At 45.1% G+C, this 23,771-nt stretch overlaps 1 protein-coding gene across 1 annotated transcript in view; it reads right to left on the bottom strand.

Annotated features, from left to right (window-relative positions):
- ATAD2B (ATPase family AAA domain containing 2B) overlaps positions 1-23,771 on the bottom strand; it is a 714,191-nt gene that overhangs the window by 461,157 nt on the left and 229,263 nt on the right. Inside the window, 2 exon segments of the mRNA XM_030198808.1 lie at positions 13,191-13,302; positions 19,750-19,851. Coding sequence (XP_030054668.1) covers positions 13,191-13,302; positions 19,750-19,851 — 214 coding nt within the window.

Raw genomic sequence — 23,771 nt, 5'->3', positions numbered from 1 at the left:
GTAGGTGGACACAACCCATTTGTAATGGATTCATCTGCTGCTGATGACAAGGAAAATAGGCATCTCTTAGACCTGGTGGAAGGAGGCTAACCAGTGGGACACTGTCATACCGGGGTACAAATTATATCATAGTGATAGGGTGGATTGAATTGGTGGAGGAGTAGCATTGTATGTTAAGGAGAGCCTTGAATCAAATAGATTGAAAATTCTACAGAAACAAAACACATCTTGGTATCCCTATAGATTGAAATTCCATGTGTAAAGGGGAAAAGGATAGTGATAGAAGTGTACTATCGTCCGCTTAGCCATGGATGAACAGACGGATGTAGAAATGTTATAGAAAATTTGGGAAACAAACTGAGCAACACAATAATAATGGGTGACTTCAATTACCCCGATATTGACTGGGTAAATTTAACATCAGGGAATGCTATGGCGGTAAAATTCCTTGACAAACTCAAGAACTGCTTTAAAGAGCAGCTGGTACAGAAGCCAACGAGAGAAGGAAAAATTCTAGACCTAGTCCTTAGTGGAGCGCATGATCTGGTGTGGGAGGTAATGGTGCTGAGGCCGCTTGATAACAGTGATCATAATATAATCAAATTTGATATTAGCTTTGAAGTAAGTATACACAGGAAATCCAATACGTTAGCCCAGGCCAAATATATTCCATGTATTAAAAATGGAGGACGGAAGACCAAACAACAGCCGGCATGGTTAAAAAGTGAGGTAAAGGAAGCTATTAGAGCTAAAAGAAAATCCTACAGAAAATGGAAGAAGGAACAGACTGAAAATAATAAGAAACAGCATAAGGAATGTCAAGTCAAATGCAAAGCACTGATAAGGAAGGCAAAGAGGGACTTTGAAAAAAAAGACTGCGTTGAAGGCAAAAACATATAGTAAAACTTTTGGAGGGGAAAATTAAAAAGCAGAACGCCAGCAAAAGAATCTGTTGGACCGTTAGATGACCAAGGGGTAAAAGGGGTGATCAGAGAAGACAAAGCCACAGTGGAGAGATTAAATTAATTCTTTGCTACAATCTTCAATGAGGAAGATTTGAAAGAGATTCCGGTGCCAGAAATTGTGTTCAAAGCAGACGAGTTGGAGAAACTGAATAAAATCTCTACAGACCTAGAAGATGTAATGGGGCAATCTGACAAATTGAAGAGTAGCAAATCGCCTGGACCGGATAGTTTTCATCCCAACTGAAAAATGAACTTACATATTACTAACAATAGTTCTGCAATTTATCCTTAAAATAGAGCGTGGTACCGGAAGATTGGAGGATGCCCAATGTAACATCGATTTTTTAAAAAGGTTCCGGTGAGATCCGGCAAACTATAGACCAGGGAGTCTTAAGTCGGTGCCGAGCAAAATGTTAGAGACTATTATAAAGAACAAAATTACTGAGCATATTCAAAAAGCATGGATTAATGAGACAAAGCCAACATGGATTTAGTGAAGGGAAATCTTGCCTCACCAATCTTGGGTGGCGGAGCAGGTGGGGGGAAGAGGGGGTGGTGGTTGGGAGGCAAGGATAGGGGAGGGCAGACTTTTACGGTCTGTACCAGAGCCGGTGATGGGAGGCGGGACTGGTGGTTGGAGGCGGGAAATACTGCTGGGCAGACTTATATGGTCTGTGCCCTGAAAAGGACAGGTACAAATTCAATTCAAGGTAAGGTATACACATATGAGTTTGTCTTGGGCAGACTGGATGGACCATGCAGGTCTTTTTCTGCCGTCATCTACTATGTATTTCCTTGAAGGGGTGAACAAACAGGATAAAGGTGAGCCAGTTGATATTGTCTATCTGGATTTTCAGAAGGCGTTTGCCAAAGTACCTCATGAAAGACTCCAGAGGACATTGGCGAGTCATGGGATAGGAGGTACTGTCCAACTGTGGATTAAAAACTGGTTAAAAAGATAGAAAACAGAGTAGGGTTAAATGTTCAGTATTCTCAATGAAGAAGTGTAGTTAGTGGGGTTCCCCAGGGCTCTGTGCTGGGACCGCTGCTTTTTTTAACATATTTATAAATGGCCTAGAAATGGGGGTAACTAGTGAGGTAATTAAATTTGCTAACGACACTAAGTTATTCAAAGTAGTTAAATTGCGGGAGGATTGTGAAAATTTACAAGAGGACCTTACGAGACTGGGCATCTAAATGGCAGATGATGTTTAATGTGAGCAAGTGCAAAGTGACGCATGTGGGAAAGAGGAACCCGAATTATAGCTACGTCATGCAAGGTTCCACGTTAGGAGTCATTGACCAAGAAAGGGATCTAAGTGTCGACGTTGATGATACGTTGAAACCTTCTGCTCAGTGTGCTGCGGCGGCTAAGAAAGCAAATAGAATGTTAGGTATTACTAGGAAAGGAATGGAAAACAAAAATGATGACGTTATAATACCTTTGTATCGCTCCATGGTGCGACTGCACCTCGAATATTGTGTTCAATTCTGGTCGCCGCATCTCAAAAAAGATATAGTGGAATTAGAAAAGGTGCAGAGAAGAGCGACGAAAATGATAAAGGGGATGGGATGACTGCCCTATGAGGAAAGGCTGAAGTGGCTGGGGCTCTTCAGCTTGGAGAAAAGACAGCTGAGTGGAGATATGATACAGGTCTATAAAATAATGAGTAGAGTGAAACGGGTAGACGTGAAGCGTCTGTTTATGCTTTCCAAAAATGCTAAGACCAGGGGTCATGCGATGAAGCTACAAAGTAGTAAATTTAAAACGAATCGGAGAAAAGTTTTCGTCACTCAACGTGTAATTCAACTCTGGAATTCGTTGCCAGAAAATGTGAAAAAGGCCTAGCTTAGCAGAGTTTAAAAAAAGGTTTGGGCGGCTTCCTAAAGGAAAAGTCCATAGACCATGATTAAATTAGACTTGGGAAAAATATTTCTGGGAAAAGCAGCATAAAATGTTTTGTACTTTTTGGGGGAGCTTACCAGGTATTTGTGACCTGGATTGGCCACTGTTGGAAACAGGATGATGGGCTTGATGGACCTTTGGTCTGTCCCAGTATGGCAATACTAATGTACTTATGTAAAAAATCTAACAAAGTAAGAAAAATTCCATGCTACTCAAAAAAAAAGAGAAGGGGCAGTAAGGCAAAAAAGTGACAAAGAAGACAACTCAATAATGCAACAAGAGACCAATCCCTCTGCGGAGAAAGTGAACCATGGATCCCTGTGCAACATGAGCAGGCAGGAAACTGAACATGGCCAAGATCAAGCTCATTGTCTTTCCATCCAAACCCACTTCTCCTCTCCCTCCACTCTCTATTTCAGTCGACAACACCCTCATCCTCCCCGTCTCATCTGCCCGCAACCTCAGAGTCATCTTCGACTCCTCCCTCTGCTTCTCTGCCCATATCCAGCAGACAGCAAAGACCTGTCGCTTCTCTCTCTATAACAGCAGAAAAATTCGCCCCTTCCTCTACGAGCACACCACCCAAACTCTCATCCACTCTCTCATCACCTCTCGCCTTGACTACTGCAACCTACTCCTCACTGGCCTCCCACTTAACCATCTATCCCCCCTTCAATCCGTTCAGAACTCTGCTGCACGTCTTATCTTCCGCCTACACCGATATGCTCATATCACCCCTCTCCTCAAGTCACTTCACTGGCTTCCGATCAGGTACCGCATGCAGTTCAAGCTTCTCCTACTAACCTACAAATGCACTCAATCTGCAGCCCCTCATTACCTCTCTACCCTCATCTCCCCTTACACTCCTACCCGTAACCTCCGCTCACAGAACAAATCCCTCCTCTCAGTACCCTTCTCCACCACCACCAACTCCAGGCTCCGCCCTTTCTGCCTCGCCTCACCCTATGCTTGGAATAAACTCCCTGAGCCCATATGCCAAGCCCCCTCCCTGCCCATCTTCAAATCCTTGCTCAAAGCCCACCTCTTCAATGTCGCTTTCGGCACCTAACCATTATACCTCTATCCAGGAAATCTAGACTGCCCCCAATTTGATTGACTGCACTTTTTTGTCCTTTAGCTTGTAAGCTCCTTTGAGCAGGGACTGTCCTTCTTTGTTAGATTGTACAGCGCTGCATAACACTGGTAGCGCTTTAGAAATGTTAAATAGTAGTAGTAGTAGTAGTAGAAAGCACTCATGCATACATGGTGCGGGCCTACCAAAGCCTTCTTTAATATTCTTGGAACACTGGGTAGGGTCCACACAGAGTCCATTGAGGGATATCACCCACTTGTTAGAAACCTATTTCCTACTTACCCTCGGATAAAAATTTTTTTTTTTTGTGCATAATTTCCTGGGGTGTAATTATTATATTCCTAGCACTGAAGTAAGGCAGTAGATGTTTCCTTTGTATCAATAACAACAAAAGAATCCATCCCTGGAAAGAATGTCAATATTGCTTAGTAGAAAACATTGGACCTATTATCATCGGATATTACCCATGATATAGCGAAAATACATACCAGTAGCAGGCATTCTCCAAAGACAGCAGGCTGATGGTTCTCACATGTTGGTCGACGTCCGCGTTGGCCCAGGAAACACCAATTTTTAAGCAAAATACACAAAACTTTTGCCAGAGTCTTCCAGCGCGTGAATCACGCACACCGCTCATGCACGGACGACTTCTCGCCAGTCACGCGAGCGTGTCCCCTCAGTTAAATCAAAAAGCATACAAATAAACTAATACCACCACCAAAGGGAAGGTGGGCGGGTTTGTAAGAACAATCAGCCTATTGTCCTCGGAGAATACCTGCTACAGGTAAGTATCTTTGCTTTCTCCGAGGACAAGCAGGCTGCTTGTTCTCACATGTGGGGTATCCCTAGCATCCAGGCTCACTCAAAACAATGAACACTGGTCAATTGGGCCTCGCAACGGCAAGGACATAACATGGATTGACCTGAAACTATAAACAACTAACAAAGTGCAGCATGGAACAGAAAAAAAATGGGTCTAGGGGGGTGGGGGGTGGAATTGAATTCTAAACCCCAAACAGATTCTGCAGCACTGACTGCCCAAACCGATTGTCGCATCAGGTATCCTGCTGAAGGCAGTAGTGAAATGTGAATGTGTGGATTGATGACCATGCTGCAGCCTTGCAAATCTCTTCAATGGAGGCTGACTTTAAGTGAGCCACTGACGCAGCATTGCTCTAACATTAAGAGCCATGACTTGGCCCTCCAGAGTCAACCCAGCTTGGGCATAAGTGAAGGAAATGCAAACTGCAAGCCAATTTGAGATTGTGCGTTTTCCGATGGTGACTCCCCTCCTGTTATGCTCTCTTGCAGTCCAAGGGGTGCAAACTGCTTTCGCCAGGGTGGGTATGAGGACAGGGAAAAAATGTTGGCAAGACAACTGACTGTTTCAGATAGAACTCTGACACCACCTTAGGAAGGAACTTTGGGTGTGTATGGAAGACTACTCTGTTATGATGAAACTTAGTATAAGGTGCATGTGCCACTAAGGCTGTGGCATTCCGGAGTAGAAGAGAGAACACACTTTTAGGAACTGTTTTTAGGAACAATTAAGGAGTGAATAGGTTTTTAGATTCACTCCTACTAGTTTTACCCCTGACGCAGCCTGAGGGCGAAACGTGGCCACGTCGGGTATTGTTCCAATAAATCTCTTAACCCTCGCTGCTTTTTTGTCGTTATCTATGCTGAAAGTTGTTTATTTCACTTATTGCAGTTCTTATGTAAAGGGATTTTCCAAATTTCAAAAAAACACTTCTTATAAATTAAAAAAAAAAAAAAATGTCATTTCCTGGGCCGATGCAGACGTCGACCCACATGTGAGAACAAGCAGCCTGCTTGTCTTCGGAGAAATTCAAAATATCTGTAGAGAATCGGGAAGAGAAGATAATTTAGTATAGGCTGCAAAATACAGCCGAGCTTCAATGAGAATAGCTGCAAATACAGCTCACTTAGGAAGCTCTATACAACATTATAACTCCTATCAAAACTCCCCTCCCTCCTCTACATTTTAATTAATTAAAAATGAAGATTTTTTATTTCTATTGTATAAAAAAAGCTAACAGGTCCACAACAATCTAACAAGTGTTATGTTACAATGTCCAAAAACTGGAAAAATAACTAATACAAGAAATTTCATTTTTAGACACGTTGGTTCACACAGAAGGAAACTGTTTAACTACTACTGTGTTCTGTAAAACTGACAAATAATTACTTGCAATATCCTAGTTGTCATCCGCATCAATTGAAGAAAGCAGTGCCCATTATCTGTGCATTAGGAGAATTTGCAGTTCCTTACAGGAATTTCAACAACAAGCAGATGAATTATGTCAACTTTTTTGGAAAAACGATACCGTATTAAAACAGTACATCAAGCATATCGGACAGCGCATTTTGCTAATCCTGATCTGTTGCTGACATGTACTCAGAAAGAACCTCAGGAGAAACGGATGTGTGTGTTATCGAACTCTTATAAGTCAGCTGCCATTGCTCGCAGCATTTATAAACACTGGCACATTTTTCAATTAAACCAAGTGTTTCATCAAAGTCGCTGCACAGCCTTTTCGGTACAGATATTTTGAATATATCATTGTTTAATATCCGATGATACAGGTCCCATGCTTTGTACTAAGCGATATTGGCATTCTTCCCAGGGATTGATTCTTTTGTTGAGCGAATGCTACATACCTGTAGAAGGTATTCTCCGAGGACAGCAGGCTGATTGTTCTCACTGATGGGTGACGTCCACGGCAGCCCCCTCCAATCGGAATCTTCACTAGCAAAGTCCTTTGCTAGTCCTCGCGCGCCCGCGCGCACCGCGCATGCGCGGCCGTCTTCCCGCCCGAAACCGGCTCGAGCCGGCCAGTCCAGTATGTAGCAAGACAATACAAGGGAAGACACAACTCCAAAGGGGAGGCGGGCGGGTTTGTGAGAACAATCAGCCTGCTGTCCTCGGAGAATACCTTCTACAGGTATGTAGCATTCGCTTTCTCCGAGGACAAGCAGGCTGCTTGTTCTCACTGATGGGGTATCCCTAGCCCCCAGGCTCACTCAAAACAACAACCATGGTCAATTGGGCCTCGCAACTGCGAGGACATAACTGAGATTGACCTAAAAAATTTACCAACTAACTGAGAGTGCAGCCTGGAACAGAACAAACAGGGCCCTCGGGGGGTGGAGTTGGATCCTAAAGCCCAAACAGGTTCTGAAGAACTGACTGCCCGAACCGACTGTCGCGTCGGGTATCCTGCTGCAGGCAGTAATGAGATGTGAATGTGTGGACAGATGACCACGTCGCAGCTTTGCAAATTTCTTCAATACAGGCTGACTTCAAGTGGGCTACCGACGCAGCCATGGCTCTAACATTATGAGCCGTGACATGACCCTCAAGAGCCAGCCCAGCCTGGGCGTAAGTGAAGGAAATGCAATCTGCTAGCCAATTGGATATGGTGCGTTTCCCCACAGCCACTCCCCTCCTATTGGGATCAAAAGAAACAAACAATTGGGCGGACTGTCTGTGGGGCTGTGTCCACTCCAAATAGAAGGCCAATGCTCTCTTGCAGTCCAATGTGTGCAGCTGACGTTCAGCAGGGCAGGAATGAGGACGGGGAAAGAATGTTGGCAAGACAATTGACTGGATCAGATGGAACTCCGACTCGACCTTTGGCAAGAACTTAGGGTGAGTGCGGAGGACTACTCTGTTATGATGAAATTTGGTGTAAGGGGCCTGGGCTACCAGGGCCTGAAGCTCACTGACTCTACGAGCTGAAGTAACTGCCACCAAGAAAATGACCTTCCAGGTCAAGTACTTCAGATGGCAGGAATTCAGTGGTTCAAAAGGAGGTTTCATCAGCTGGGTGAGAACGACATTGAGATCCCATGACACTGTAGGAGGCTTGACAGGGGGCTTTGACAAAAGCAAACCTCTCATGAAGCGAACAACTAAAGGCTGTCCTGAGATCGGCTTACCTTCCACACGGTAATGGTATGCACTGATTGCACTAAGGTGAACCCTTACAGAGTTGGTCTTGAGACCAGACTCAGACAAGTGCAGAAGGTATTCAAGCAGGGTCTGTGTAGGACAAGAGCGAGGATCTAGGGCCTTGCTGTCACACCAGACGGCAAACCTCCTCCATAAAAAGAAGTAACTCCTCTTAGTGGACTCTTTCCTGGAAGCAAGCAAGATGCGGGAGACACCCTCTGACAGACCCAAAGAGGCAAAGTCTACGCTCTCAACATCCAGGCCGTGAGAGCCAGGGACCGGAGGCTGGGATGCAGAAGAGCCCCTTTGTCCTGCGTGATGAGGGTCGGAAAACACTCCAATCTCCACGGTTCTTCGGAGGATAACTCCAGAAGAAGAGGGAACCAGATCTGACGCGGCCAAAAAGGAGCAATCAGAATCATGGTGCCTCGGTCTTGCTTGAGTTTCAACAAAGTCTTCCCCACCAGAGGAATGGGAGGATAAGCATACAGCAGGCCCTCCCCCCAATTCAGGAGGAAGGCATCCGATGCCAGTCTGCCGGGGGCCTGAAGCCTGGAACAGAACTGCGGTTCGCTCGAGATGCGAAGAGATCCACCAAGGGGGTGCCCCACGCTTGGAAGATCTGGCGCACCACTCGGGAGTTGAGCGACCACTCGTGAGGTTGCATAATCCTGCTCAGTCTGTCGGCCAGACTGTTGTTTACGCCTGCCAGATATGTGGCTTGGAGCCCCATGCCGTGACGGCGAGCCCAGAGCCACATGCTGACGGCTTCCTGACACAGGGGGCGAGATCCGGTGCCCCCCTGCTTGTTGACATAGTACATGGCAACCTGGTTGTCTGTCTGAATTTGGATAATTTGGTGGGACAGCCGATCTCTGAAAGCCTTCAGAGCGTTCCAGATCGCTCGCAACTCCAGGAGATTGATCTGTAGACCGCGTTCCTGGAGGGACCAGCTTCCTTGGGTGTGAAGCCCATCGACATGAGCTCCCCATCCCAGGAGAGACGCATCCGTGGTCAGCACTTTTTGTGGCTGAGGAATTTGGAAAGGACGTCCCAGAGTCAAATTGGACCAAATCGTCCACCAATACAGGGATTCGAGAAAACTCGTGGACAGGTGGATCACGTCTTCTAGATCCCCAGCAGCCTGAAACCACTGAGAAGCTAGGGTCCATTGAGCAGATCTCATGTGAAGGCGGGCCATGGGAGTCACATGAACTGTGGAGGCCATGTGGCCCAGCAATCTCAACATCTGCCGAGCTGTGATCTGCTGGGACGTTCGCACCCGCGAGACGAGGGACAACAAGTTGTTGGCTCTCGTCTCTGGGAGATAGGCGCGAGCCGTCCGAGAATCCAGCAGAGCTCCTATGAATTAGAGTCTCTGTGCTGGGAGAAGATGGGACTTTGGGTAATTTATCACAAACCCCAGTAGCTCCAGGAGGCGAATAGTCATCTGCATGGACTGCAGGGCTCCTGCCTCGGATGTGTTCTTCACCAGCCAATCGTCGAGATATGGGAAGACGTGCACCCCCAGCCTGCGAAGTGCTGCTGCTACTACAGCCAAGCACTTTGTGAACACCCTGGGCGCAGAGGCGAGCCCAAAGGGTAGCACACAGTACTGGAAGTGACGTGTGCCCAGCTGAAATCGCAGATACTGTCTGTGAGCTGGCAGTATCGGGATGTGTGTGTAGGCATCCTTCAAGTCCAGAGAGCATAGCCAATCGTTTTCCTGAATCATGGGAAGTAGGGTGCCCAGGGAAAGCATCCTGAAATTTTCTTTTACGAGATATTTGTTCAGGGCCCTTAGGTCTAGGATGGGACGCATCCCCCCTGTTTTCTTCTCTACAAGGAAGTACCTGGAATAGAATCCCAGCCCTTCTTGCCCGGATGGCACGGGCTCGACCGCATTGGCGCTGAGAAGGGCGGAGAGTTCCTCTGCAAGTACCTGCTTGTGCTGGAAGCTGTAAGACTGAGCTCCCGGTGGACAATTTGGAGGTTTTGAGGCCAAATTGAGGGTGTATCCTTGCCGGACTATTTGCAGAACCCACTGATCGGAGGTTATGAGAGGCCACCTTTGGTGAAAAGCTTTCAACCTCCCCCCGACCGGCAGGTCGCCCGGCACGGACACTTGGATGTCGGCTATGCTCTGCTGGAGCCAGTCAAAAGCTCGCCCTTTGCTTTTGCTGGGGAGCCGCGGGGCCTTGCTGAGGCGCACGCTGCTGACGAGAGCGAGCGCGCTGGGGCTTAGCCTGGGCCGCAGGCTGTCGAGAAGGGGGATTGTACCTACGCTTGCCAGAAGAGTAGGGAACAGTCCTCCTTCCCCCCAAAAATCTTCTACCTGTAGAGGTAGAGGCTGAAGGCTGCCGGCGGGAGAACTTGTCAAATGCGGTGTCCCGCTGGTGGAGATGCTCTACCACCTGCTCGACCTTCTCTCCAAAAATATTGTCCGCACGGCAAGGCGAGTCCGCAATCCGCTGCTGGAGTCTATTCTCCAGGTCGGAGGCACGCAGCCATGAGAGCCTGCGCATCACCACACCTTGAGCAGCGGCCCTGGACGCAACATCAAAGGTGTCATACACCCCTCTGGCCAGAAATTTTCTGCACGCCTTCAGCTGCCTGACCACCTCCTGAAAAGGCTTGGCTTGCTCAGGGGGGAGCGCATCAACCAAGCCCGCCAACTGCCGCACATTGTTCCGCATGTGTATGCTCGTGTAGAGCTGGTAAGACTGGATTTTGGCCACGAGCATAGAGGAATGGTAGGCCTTCCTCCCAAAGGAGTCTAAGGTTCTAGAGTCTTTGCCCGGGGGCGCCGAAGCATGCTCCCTAGAACTCTTAGCCTTCTTTAGGGCCAGATCCACAACTCCAGAGTCATGAGGCAACTGGGTGCGCATCAGCTCTGGGTCCCCATGGATCCGGTACTGGGACTCGATCTTCTTGGGAATGTGGGGATTACTTAATGGCTTGGTCCAGTTCGCAAGCAATGTCTTTTTTAGGACATGGTGCAAGGGAACAGTGGACGCTTCCTTAGGTGGAGAAGGATAGTCCAGGAGCTCAAACATTTCAGCCCTGGGCTCGTCCTCCACAACCACCGGGAAGGGGATGGCCGTAGACATCTCCCGGACAAAGGAAGCGAAAGACAGACTCTCAGGAGGAGAAAGCTGTCTTTCAGGGGAGGGAGTGGGATCAGAAGGAAGACCCTCAGACTCCTCGTCAGAGAAATATCTGGGGTCTTCCTCTTCTTCCCACGAGGCCTCACCTTCGGTGTCAGAAACAAGTTCACGAACCTGTGTCTGCAACCTCGCCCGGCTCGACTCAGTGGAGCCACGTCCACGATGGGGGCGTCGAGAGGTAGACTCCCTCGCCCGCATCGGCGAAGCTCCCTCCGCCGACGTAGTCGGGGAGCCTTCCTGGGAGGTGGCCGCAGTCGGCACCGCACGCGGTACCGACGTCGGGGACCTCACCCCGGGCGATGGGCCAGCCGGCGCCATGCTCGACGGTACCGGAGGCGCAAGCACCGCCGGTACCGGAGGGGTAGGGCGCAACAGCTCTCCCAGAATCTCTGGGAGAACGGCCCGGAGGCTCTCGTTCAGAGCGGCTGCAGAGAAAGGCATGGAGGTCGATGCAGGCGTCGACGTCAGAACCTGTTCCGGGCGTGGAGGCTGTTCCGGGCTGTCCAGAGTGGAGCGCATCGACACCTCCTGAACAGAGGGTGAGCGGTCCTCTCGGTGCCGATGCCTGCTGGGTGCCGACTCCCTCGGCGACCCAGAGCTCTCGGTGCCGACGCGGGGAGGAGACCGGTGTCGATGCTTCTTCGACTTCTTCCGAAGCATGTCACCGGAGCTCCCCGGCACCGACGAGGAGGACGTAGAATCCAGCCGTCGCTTCCTCGGGGCCAAGGTCGAAGGAGGTCGATCTCGGGGGGGCTGTACCGCAGGAGCCCTCAGGGTAGGGGGAGACCCACCCGAAGGCTCACCGCCACCAGCAGGGGAATGGACAGCCCTCACCTGCACTCCTGACGATGCACCACCGTCCGACGACATCAGCAGACGAGGTCCCGGTACCACCGACGTCGATGCAGCTATCCGATGTCTCGGCGCCGATGCAGAGGGCCGATGCCTCGATGCACTGGCAGCCGAGGATGAAGGTCTGGACGCTGACGACGTCGATGCACTCGATGACCTTGGTGTCGATGCGGACGAAGAGCCCGAGAACAAAACGTTCCACTGGGCCAATCTCGCTACCTGAGTCCGCCTTTGTAACAGGGAACACAGACTACAGTTCTGAGGACGGTGCTCGGCCCCCAGACACCGAAGACACGACGAGTGCCTATCAGTGAGCGAGATTACCCGGGCGCACTGGGTGCACTTCTTGAAGCCGCTGGAAGGCTTCGATGTCATGGGCGGAAAAATCACGCCGGCGAAATCAAAATCCGAAATGGCGAATTTGAGCACCAAAACGTTTTAGGGAGAAAATCTCGACCGAGGCCGAAAGAGGCCTACCCCGACGACGAAAGAAAACTTACCGGGGCAAAGACTGAAAAATACGGGAAGGGACAAACGAAGCCCGGGGGGCTTCCGGAGCACTTCCCAACAATTTTTTAAAGATTTTCCGAAGAAAACACACGTCAACGAAAAAAGGACGCGCGAGGTCGACTTTCCGGGGCTCGACACGGCGAAAACACCACCGTACCGAGTGCGGACAAAAGAAGACTGGCCGGCTCGAGACGGTTTCGGGCGGGAAGACGGCCGCGCATGCTCGGTGCGCGCGGGCGCGCGAGGACTAGCAAAGGACTTTGCTAGTGAAGATTCCGATTGGAGGGGCTGCCGTGGACGTCACCCATCAGTGAGAACAAGCAGCCTGCTTGTCCTCGGAGAATTATTGTTTTCATTTATATCTCTCCCTAGACGGTTATTTTTTTTGTTTAGTCCTTTGTATCAAAGCACAAAAGTTCAGAACAGGGCATCATAATGCTCTTTCCTATTTTGGGTATTTCATTTTATGGAAAGAAGGGGGAGTGGCCTAGTGGTTAGAGCACCGTGTCTTGCAATCCAGAGGTGGCTGGTTCAAATCCCACTGCTGCTCCTTGTGATCTTGGGAAAGTCACTTAACCCTCCATTGCCTCAGGTACAAACTTAGATTGTGAGCCCTCCTGGGACAGAGAAATATCCAGTGTACCTGAATGTAACTCACCTTGAGCTACTAATGAAAAAGGTGTGATCAAAATCTAAATAAACAAATAATAAATAAACCTACCGATGTGTCCAATATCATTGGATCTACATCAGCCAAACTTGCACCAACTTTTACTCGTTCCCGAAGGATTCCACTTGCTAAATCTTCTGACCTGAAGTTCATAGGTAGACATCTGTTGGCACAAGGACATGTATTAATTATGTGCGAAGTTGAAGAAATCCACATTACAAGGGAATATCTAATGTTTGATTTTACTATAAAATCTGCTATCTTCTTTTGGCCAGAACTTTCCACGTTCAAACGTCAGTCAGAACTATAACTCCAAGAGAGATTTTTTACTAAAAATTAATGCAGGATATCTGACACAGGACACATTTAAATAACATACGTTTATCTTTAACAAAAGATTTCCTTAGTGAATTATAAGCTATAGTTTAGTTTATTTAATCTTGATATGCCGCCCTTCACACACTCAAAAAAAGAAAACTTGCCCATGAAGTCCTGCAACATGCAACTTTCATCTATTCTAACACCCAATCACATAGTTTATTGCCACATTGGCATCCCTATTACTGGATATCAACTTAGGAAAAGTTGGACCTTCAGGCTGTCTACATGTGTTTAGTTTAAAAAGCCCTTTCCATACCCTATTACTGTTCAATGAGAAACTGAACTGGTCTTTTCTGCTCATAAAAATTAGAGGCAAACATAGGGTAATGAAACTTTTGCTGCTATCATCTATTATGTTATGCTATTATGGTGAATTAATATATTTTTTTAAATGTCATCACTAACGGTGGAGCCCCAGGTCAAGTTAGCTGTGTCAGTTCCCCCTAACATCTACTCCACATGGTCTAAGGAGCTCCTTACCATTAGCAAGGTATCTCAGAGTCCTGTTAAAGAAGGCTGTAGCTCAAATGTGCATCCCCACTAACGAACGGAACTTTGCAGCTGACAACGGCATGTTCCAGAGCCAACACGCAGTATAAGCAGTGTAGTGTGGCACTGTGATCATGGCGCTGGATAAAAAATATTGCAGCAATGAGGCAAGACAACAAGGGGAACTCCAAGGAGGGTCACTTGCTGGAACAGGTACATAAGTGTCACTGCTTGATAAGGAGCCCCCCCCAATATTTAAAAAAAAAAAACTTTAATACCTGTAGGCAGGTTGGGCCCACCAGTAGATCACTGTGCCGCCGTTTCGTGGGTGGGAAGAGGAGACTGCTGTGGCTACCCAGATACAATAGGCGAGCAGATGCTGCGATTGGGGAAACCTGAACACTTCATCCCCAGCCCTGGGTTCCACTGTTTGCTCCCCAGGAGGTGAACAGAACGCAGTTGTTGAGGAATGAAATATGGTACGACATGCTGCGAGGAAGGAGCATTCAATAATGCCACTGGAGGATTGCCACTCTGGCACTCTCTGCCACTCGTCAAGAGAGCCCACGATATTTGGAGTTATAATTTGTATATTTAGGATTGCAAATGCTGTGGTAAAAATAGAACTAGAAAGCCTTTTGTATTCCACAGGTTAGGGGAACACTGGAGCAATAGGCCTCAAAAGAAGAAAGCCTGTAAGCACTAAGGTATCTATCTTCAGGGATCCAGCCTTCTATGGAATTTACTTTTACAGAATTTAATTTTACAGGACTAGATTGCTGCGTGATCTGTGGCGGGCTTGAGCAAGAAGCAGACTGAGTAGACTTGGCAGATATCTAAGACATCTACAATGCCAAAGCAACAGAAACCAAAGCCACAAGTTACTTCTATTTGTGATAACTACACAGTCCATCCTGTCAAATGAAAACAAAAGTGGAGAACCAAGAGATGAATCTTCTCGGGGCCCTTCGACACAATCTGATGATGGGATGGCAGCCACCTCCCCAGAACATGGTCCTTGAAATTCAAATTACGAAATCTGAGATTGTGGAACATGTAGTGGCTAGAATGGAAGATTGTTTCAACACCTTGATTGCCTGAATAGAAACTTTGGAGGGGAACATTCTAGAAGTGGAGGAATAGCGAGAGGAGGGGAGAAGTGAGAGAACCCATCTTGAACCTCGATTGGAGGCACCGTGGGACAAATTAGAAGATCAAAAAAATCTCAGTAGGAAAGCAAACCTGCAGATACTTGGAATACCAGAGGGAAGAGAAGGATCTGATTCTATAGGATTCATACAAAAGCTCTTAAAACAGTGTTTCCCTGAAACATTAGCTAATCCTCCTTATGAAACTGAAGCACATACAGAGTTACAATCCAAACTGGATATAAGGCAGTAGTGGTGAAACTATTGCGATACCAAGAAACTGAGTTAGTACTCAAGAAAAAATAACAGACTAAGAACTATCATTTTGATGGTCTGGATGTAAGAATCTTCCCAGATCTCAGTATGGAGACCACTAGGAGGCACAAAGAACTCTCGCCATTTAAAAAAAGAACTTCAAGATAAAGGTTACAGAGTGGGTATTTGGTTCCCAGCCAAATTGGTAAGTACAATAAATGGCAGACGCAAGTTCTTATCCACCCATAAATAGGCCAGAACTTTCCTCAAAGAAATCTCTGCCCCACTTGCTCAGAGGCCTTTGCTAAAGGGTGGGGGGGGGGGGGGGGGGGGGGGCTTTCTGCGAAGAATAATCCTGTTTGCTCTTTACTGGATTGTCAAAGGTCTTTAGGGTGGAGAAAAAGTTGTGCTCAACCCTTCAATCTGAGAGAAGTGGGAACAGCTAGACCTGAACTGGTTGCCACAAAGACCAGAGACTCAGCTCTGACTCGAAAACCTGTTGAAACGACCTCATCGGAGGGGGAAGATGAGAATAGCGAAGCGTCAAGTGACACTGGAAGAGGATACTACCATCGATGAAGGGACTTTGGACTCAGAGAAACCACAGGCGGGCAAACCACTCGGAGGCACTTCTGGTTCCTCCTGGGGGTTGTTGGCGAGAGGCTCCCGGGAGGGCTCCCCTTCATGTGGCTATTTGGCCCCTTCTCTCTGGTGAAAATTGCCATTGGCTAGCTTTTATCTTGGCATGCATATTATCTTGAAGGTGCCAAGCATCTGTTTATTTCTAAGTTGCACGATAACAGTGCTTGCTAAAGTTTACTATTTATAAGTTAATACTGTCCAGGGTGCAGAGTTGAACTGTTTGGGGGGGGGGGGGGGTAGGAGTATGCCAAGGGGTCATCGCAATACAACATGAACATATTCACCACCATTGACACACCAAAACTGAATCTTCCAATCTTGGACACCCTAAAAATTCTCTGAGTTACCATTGACCGACACCTAACACTTGAGGATCACGCGAAAAATACAACCAAGAAGATGTTCCACTCAATGTGGAAATTAAAAAGAGTAAGACCTTTCTTCCCAAGAACCGTCTTCCGCAACCTGGTACAATCAATGGTACTCAGTCATCTAGGTTACTGCAACGCACTCTACGCCGGCTGCAAAGAACAAATAATCAAGGAACTTCAGACAGCTCAGAATACTGCAGCCAGACTCATATTCGGAAAAACAAAATACGAAAGCGCTAAACCCCTACAAGAAAAACTGCACTGGCTCCCACTCAAAGAACATAGCACGTTCAAAACATGCACCCTAGTTCACAAAATTATTCATGGAGACGCACCAGCCTACATGTCAGACCTAATAGACTTACCACCCAGGAATGCTAAAAAATCATCCCGTACATTCCTCAATCTTCACTTCCCAAATTGTAAAGGTCTCAAATACAACCTAACGCACGCGTCAACCTTTTCCTACCTAAGTACACAATTCTGGAATGCGTTGCCGCAAAACCTAAAAACGACTTATGAACAAGCCAACTTCCGAAGTCTATTGAAGACCCATCTCTTCAACAAGGCATACAACAAGGATCAACAAATATGAACTCCTGTATACATACCCAGAACTGCCCTTACAATATCTCACTGCCAAACCACTATCATGTTTTTTTTCACTATTACTAAATGCACATTTTCTATATAATTCTTATACAATTCTTAAATATTTCTTACTATGATTGCTTGCTAATGTACTATCATGTTCTACCATTCATGTTACCCAAAATCCTTCTGTTATACTAAATGTATACTTTCACATGTATTCTCACTATTCATGATGTATTGTAAGCCACATTGAGCCTGCAAAGAGGTGGAATAATGTGGGATACAAATGCAACAAATAATAATAATCAGGGAAGTATTATATGGTGTGTTTGGATTACAGGGGAAGGGGGATTTTTTATTTGGATCAAGAGGTGAATGGGAGGGAAAGCAGGGAGGGATGGATCATGTGAGACTATGGAATACATGTGAATCTACATTTTATTACGGTTCCTTAAGTATTGGGATTCCATGTCCATTTATAAAATATAGGAGCAACAAAACAGGGGGGCACTATGGGAAATATGGAAAAGACTATTGCTGGTAATGCAACTTTTCAACCAAGGATAGACAATGTAATATTTCAAAGGTGGACCCATGAGGGTATACAATTGCTACATCAAGTCACCAAAAATGACGAGTCCATAATTTCACTTACAAATTTTCCCAGAGGGGCAGAGGGAGACTGGAATACAATTTTTGCACATGGACAACTAGGATATTCATGTATCATTCTTACGGGATCTGTTCTTACAGTGCAAGCGTTTCAATGCTTATATTTAGTCTATCTAATGCCAGTGTCTGTAGCAGCTTTTTATTCTTATGGGTCTTCCAAACATAAGTTTTCAACTCTGTGTCTGTGGTCAGGTTTTTATGAAGTAACTATGAGCCAATCTTACATTAGCACAGAGAGGTTCATCATCCTCTTTTGTTTCATCTGTTTTCCCTTCTAAGTCTATATATATATATATATATATATATAAATAACAGGTGCCTTTTATTCTGTTTATGCTTATACGTTTTACACTACAGTCTGTTTTTATAGCGCAAGTGATTTACTGCTAATATTTAAGGTATGTTTACATATAGTGGTTGTTAAAATTATATATTTTTGCCTTATCCTATATTTTATTTGGGATATCTATTTTATCATTGTTTTATTATTAATATTTTGTATTTATTTGTATAGTTTAATATTTGTATACTGTTTTTTTTTCATTATTTTATTTGTTAATGAACCCTGATAAAGGCTGGATTGCTAAAACACGGCCTGTATTGGGTCAATATGTCAGCATGTTTCTGCATTTTTTGAAATAAACTTTTGCCTTGCTCCAGTTGGCACTGCGTGTGTGGCATCTTCCACCTTTGTGTTGCTGCTATCCTTACAGGAAGACCACTATACAAGAGACTTAGCTATGCAATTTACTGATTTCTTCCAGGCTCAGTCCTCACAAGCTCCATCTATCTCGATGTTACACAGTTTTATAATCTTCTTCTGCCAAAAAGCTATACAGAAAAACTTAAGAGTCTGGGCTCAGGAATTGGGAATTAGGATAACAAATAGAGAGTTTATTCAGCTGCTTGGACAGACTCCATCTATTACCGGTTGAGCTGTCATGCAAGAATGTCACTTCTGCACTCAAAAGCTTACTTTTCACACAGACAAGCATATAAAGCAGGAGTGGCTTTATCCCCTAATTGCCCCAAATGTGGGTCAGTGGACAGTACATTCTCCCACTATGGAGCTTTTCCAAGATACAATTTTTCTGGTCACAGATTCTATGCTACTAGTCATCTCTGATGGGGAAAAATATTAAAATGTCCTTGGTGGGTTTATTATTTGGTGCAACTGCAGACATCGGTAGGTTTATTATTTGGTGCAATTGCAGAGTGTGGTTTTTTAACAAAGGCAACAGTTACTGGTAGCTCATGCTACTATTACAGCAAGGAAATGTATTTTCCATCATTGGGTGGGAGAGAATCCACCTTTCCACTGGCACTGGAGAAAAGCTATACACGCATATGACCTTGGAAGGTAAGGATGCTTGCCTCACCTTTAAAAGGAGGAAGTTATTCTTATCTGTTTTGGAGAAGTATATTCAATTGCTGCCTACTAGGGTGAGAAGCAAAATTTTAAATGCATTGGATGTGTAGACCTGATACTTAGATAGGATTGTTTCTTAGTCCCATGACTGGTATGATCCTTTTTTTTCTTTTTCTTTTTTTTTTTTTGGGGGGGGGGGGGGGGGGTAGCATTAAAAACGTGGGGAAAATGAGGATTGAAGGGTAGTAAGGGGAAGGGGATGCTATATTCTATACAATGTTATATCAGAACAAATGTTATTAATGGAATAGCTGTTGCTATATTTTTTTTTTTACATTGTTGTTTATTCATTCAAAGAGAAATTCAAACAAATACCATTCGTTCATAACAAAATACATGTCACTCATACAGAAATTTTAATTTCATGGTTCACTCCTCCTTTCTTCAGATTACAGAAACATCTGACCTCACTAATAAGCAAAACCACCACATCTAACATTTTCTCTATATTCTTATATATTTGCCATTCAGTAAACTAAATGTTAATGCACTACTGGCTTCAACCGCTAGAATACATATTTGCTATTTTTCAGTTTTCACAATTTCTTTGAAACAGAAAAGCATGAATATTATATCATTTTTCAAAAATGCTGATTTGCTGCATTACTCAGGGTTCAATCGCTGAGTACCTGTTTCTAGCTCTTGCCATGCTTTTGGATTTTCTTCTTTCAAACCGCTCTTCATCTGAAGATGAGGTTGTATCACTGCTATGGATAGCATGCTTCTTCCTCCTATTTAAAAGAGAATTCCATTATAGTCAGGAAATCACTACACATTAATACTGCATGCCATGCCCTTTATTTCCCAGTGCAATACAAAAGAAAGCGTTTAAGATAAACATAAAGCTACTCCCATGCTTCCTTATCTCTCCCTCAAACAAAATGTTGATGCATTTATTATTGGTTCACAAAAAAACAAAACATTTCTTCCAAGGAAAATAATTCATTAAAAGTTTTAAGCCTTTTACTTTCAAACCAGATTCAAATGAAAGCATCAGAGTACATAGGAAAATTAAAATATGTCATCACACAGCATAAATACACATTTTATCTGGGTCTCTAATTTGATTATATAAGCGGAAAAAACCCTAGCAACTGAGAAAACGTCAAATAAGGACAAGGCCTACAAAGCCTATCCATTTACGATGTAATACCACTGGGGACTATCTGATCTCAGTCTCTCACATTCTCAGATCTAAAGATCCTTTGCGTTATACAACAATTTCATGCATTTTGTTATGTTTTGGCCTCCACCACTTTGAAAGGCTGTTCTGTGCATCCAACACCCTCTCTCCGTGAAGAAATATTTCATTACTGTCTCCTAAGTCTACACAACCAGGACTCCTTGCTCCTGAACCCTTTCCACTATAAACCATTAACTTGTGTTTTTTAAACCTTTGAAGTATTTAAATGTTTATCACCACCCTCACCTAAATCAAATCTATCTCCTTACGTGGTGAAGGCGATTAGCTTGGCAGAGTTTAAAAAGGGGTTAGACGGTTTCCTAAAGGACAAGTCCATAAACCACTACTAAATGGACTTGGGAAAAATCCACAATTCCGGGAATAACATGTATAGAATGTTTGTACGTTTGGGAAGCTTGCCAGGTGCCCTTGGCCTGGATTGGCCGCTGTCGTGGACAGGATGCTGGGCTCGATGGACCCTTGGTCTTTTCCCAGTGTGGCATTACTTATGTACTGAAAAAAGCATTTTCACATACATTTAATACTTCTGTTCAGATTCATTTTGCAATTGGATTCCAGTTCGATTATACGTTCCTTTGTTCAACTTCTGTCACTCATCTCTTTGCAAAGGACTACAAAATACTACTACTTATTTCAATAGCGCTAATAGATGTACACTGCACAAATACATATAAAAGTCCTGCCTCCTTGGCGCTTACATTACAGTCAAGATACACAGACAAGACAGACATATCAGGAAATGTATTTCTATAATAAACATCAAAAGATCAAGGGTTTTAAATTTAAAAACAACCTCAGAAAAGTTTTAGGTGGCGTTTCTGCAATGTACTTTTTTGCATTCTATTATCTACTACTACTTGACATTTCTAAAGCACTACTAGGGTTACGCAGCGCTGTACAATTCAACATAGCAGGACAGTCCCTGCTCAAAAGGAGCTTACAATCTAAAGATTGTCTGAAAAATACAACCCACAATACATGAAAGTAGGAGTTAAACTTTGTTTTTGCTTTATCAGCACTTTACTGCCACATTTCTGATTATGCATTTTCACTTCATTCACCACGTCTTGCTCCTGCAGCATTTAGTATTTTCACTGCTACACTCATTCATGCACTTTCACACACTCATTCCTTTTTTCATTGAGCATTTTATTTTTTCCACTTGTTAAGTGTTATGTTTCTCAGTTTCTGCTATGTTTTGCTAGCAGGCTGGTATCCACTCTGCTAGGGCCGGGCTAGGATCTCCCTGCTAGGGTGCTGGGTGGGACTTGCTTGCTATTGAGTCAGCTGGGTGGTAGCTCAAGTCTGCAGCTACTGAGGTCGGTATCCAGGAGCTATTTTTACCTGCAGTTTCAGGTAAACAGTGTTTAAGGATTCCCCCCCCCCCCCCCCCCCCCCCCCCCCGGTAGCTTCTCACCTGCCTTTTTCCCTGTGAACTTGCTCTGTGTGTGGGAGGGATCTGTTCTCTCTCTCTCTGTGTCTTGGAGTGCTGGCTGTTGGCATTTCTTCTGTGTTCATTGTTTGTGGTTGTCTGCTCTCTGGTTGAGGTTAGTGAGTGCCTTCTGTGTTATGTCAACTTGTTTGTTAATTTGTTTTAGTTCTGCTTGTTGAGGTTTCACCTCTTGCTCTGGGGTTAGTGAGCTGTGTTAACCCCTCGGTCTCTGTGTCTGCTGTATGTGGGTTTCTGTGCTTAGTAGTCTGTGTTCTGGCTTGTACTCTTTCTTTGCTCAGGACTCTTTGCCCGGCTGAGCTGGGTCCTGCCCTACCTGTCAAGTCTGGTGCAGCTTTGCCGGATACTTCTGCTGCTGCTGCTAACCCCAAGTCCTGCCAGCCGCTTGAACCCTGGGGCTCAACTTCTGAGGGACAGTGGCCAAGTGAAGGTGAAGACTGGCGAAGCTGTTCCGGTATCTGTGCTCCTGCATCAACTGTGTAGTTCCTGTGGGGGCCAGCCGTTCCTGTGGCTCCGCATCCGGTAGCTGGGGGCAGTCTGGTCGTTGAGTGCAGGCCCTACGTGTCCTGAAGTTCCCTATCCTTTGAGGGGTTCTGCACCTCTTCTCGGGAGTCTGGAGTCCGGGGTGAGTACCCTATAGTCTGTTACGGTGTTAGTGGTGGTTCGGTCCACCCCAGGCCTTCCCTAGATTCTCTTCCTGTTTTTGGCCTGGGCTCAAGGGCTCATGATCCAGGAGCTAGTGACAGACATAACATTAAGCTTTGCACACCTATACCACTATTTTTTAAGCTAGCATCTTAAGCAGCATATTTTTGAATTCACCTCTGTTTTCTCCATATCTCAATCGGATTCTGGGGGGGGGGGGGGGGGTTTACACCATTTTTCTCATTGGATGATTGGATTCCGACACTGCAACTAGGTATGAGTTACATGTAGCTTCTACTTGTTTTTTTCATTCAATTTATTAGCATTATCCTTGGTTTCATTTATATGTCTTCATCCAATCCATACACTTCAGTTTTAATTCATCTGCTTGAATTTAACAGTTATGTTCATTTATAATTTGTTCATTAGTTTGTATGTTTATTTGCATATTGCTGGTCTATATTAAATTATGATTATTATTGTTTTTAATGATTTTGTTTGAATCCAAATTTTCCTGTAAATTTGTGCTTACTTTTCATGTTTATCTGTCTAGAACCCTAATGCAGGCAGTTTCACCGAAACATGGACTGTGTTAGGTCTAATTAAGTGTAGTTGTGACGCCCCCACTCATGAAGGCTCCTTGTGCTTTTTTGGCTACTCGCTTTCACTTTTGTGCTTTTGGACTCCCTCTCCTTTGTGCTTTGGAGATGCAAAGCTTGAAACAAATTTTTGAAATCCAGCACAACTCTAAATTAAATAAGGGATGGATGGTCTAAATCTGAAGACGATAATTTCTCAGAAAAGAATTAATGAGCTTCAAAACAAAACTAGAAGCAAAACAAGACAGCAAACAGTTCATATCCAATTACATCAATATCTAGACAAACTGCAACCAATGTAACAACAGAATTTGGGGCTTAGTTATAATGTATCCTCATTTTACAAAGCCTACTAGCAAAGTTACTGAGACTATAATTTGCCTGCCATTTTCTGATGGAGTTCAATGGGTGCACTTAATCTAAGCCTCTTCTATATGCCACATATCCATGAGCCACAGAGGCAAAATTGTTTTGTTATCCACAAGCCTTGGCAATAGTGTAGGAACTAGAATAAAATCTCCACTCAAACTATTGATAGAACCTGATCTGGTAAAGTCACTGTCATGAAGCAAGAAGCGTTTCTTGCGGCAGCGTCTGCAATTAATATCAATGGGAATGCAGTGTAGTTTGTTGCACCCGAAGGCCAAAGGTGACTTAATAAACCCAGACTCTTTCTGGACCCTGAAGAAAAGCAGTAGTGAACAGAAAATGACAGATTAACTGTACGTTTGCCCAAGTGGCTGCAGTATAGTA

This window comes from Microcaecilia unicolor, chromosome 3, assembly GCF_901765095.1.
Source record: "Microcaecilia unicolor chromosome 3, aMicUni1.1, whole genome shotgun sequence".
NCBI classification, from domain to species: Eukaryota; Metazoa; Chordata; class Amphibia; order Gymnophiona; family Siphonopidae; genus Microcaecilia; species Microcaecilia unicolor.
Note: the sequence above shows the minus strand (reverse complement) of the source record. Positions and strands in the feature narration are given on the sequence as shown.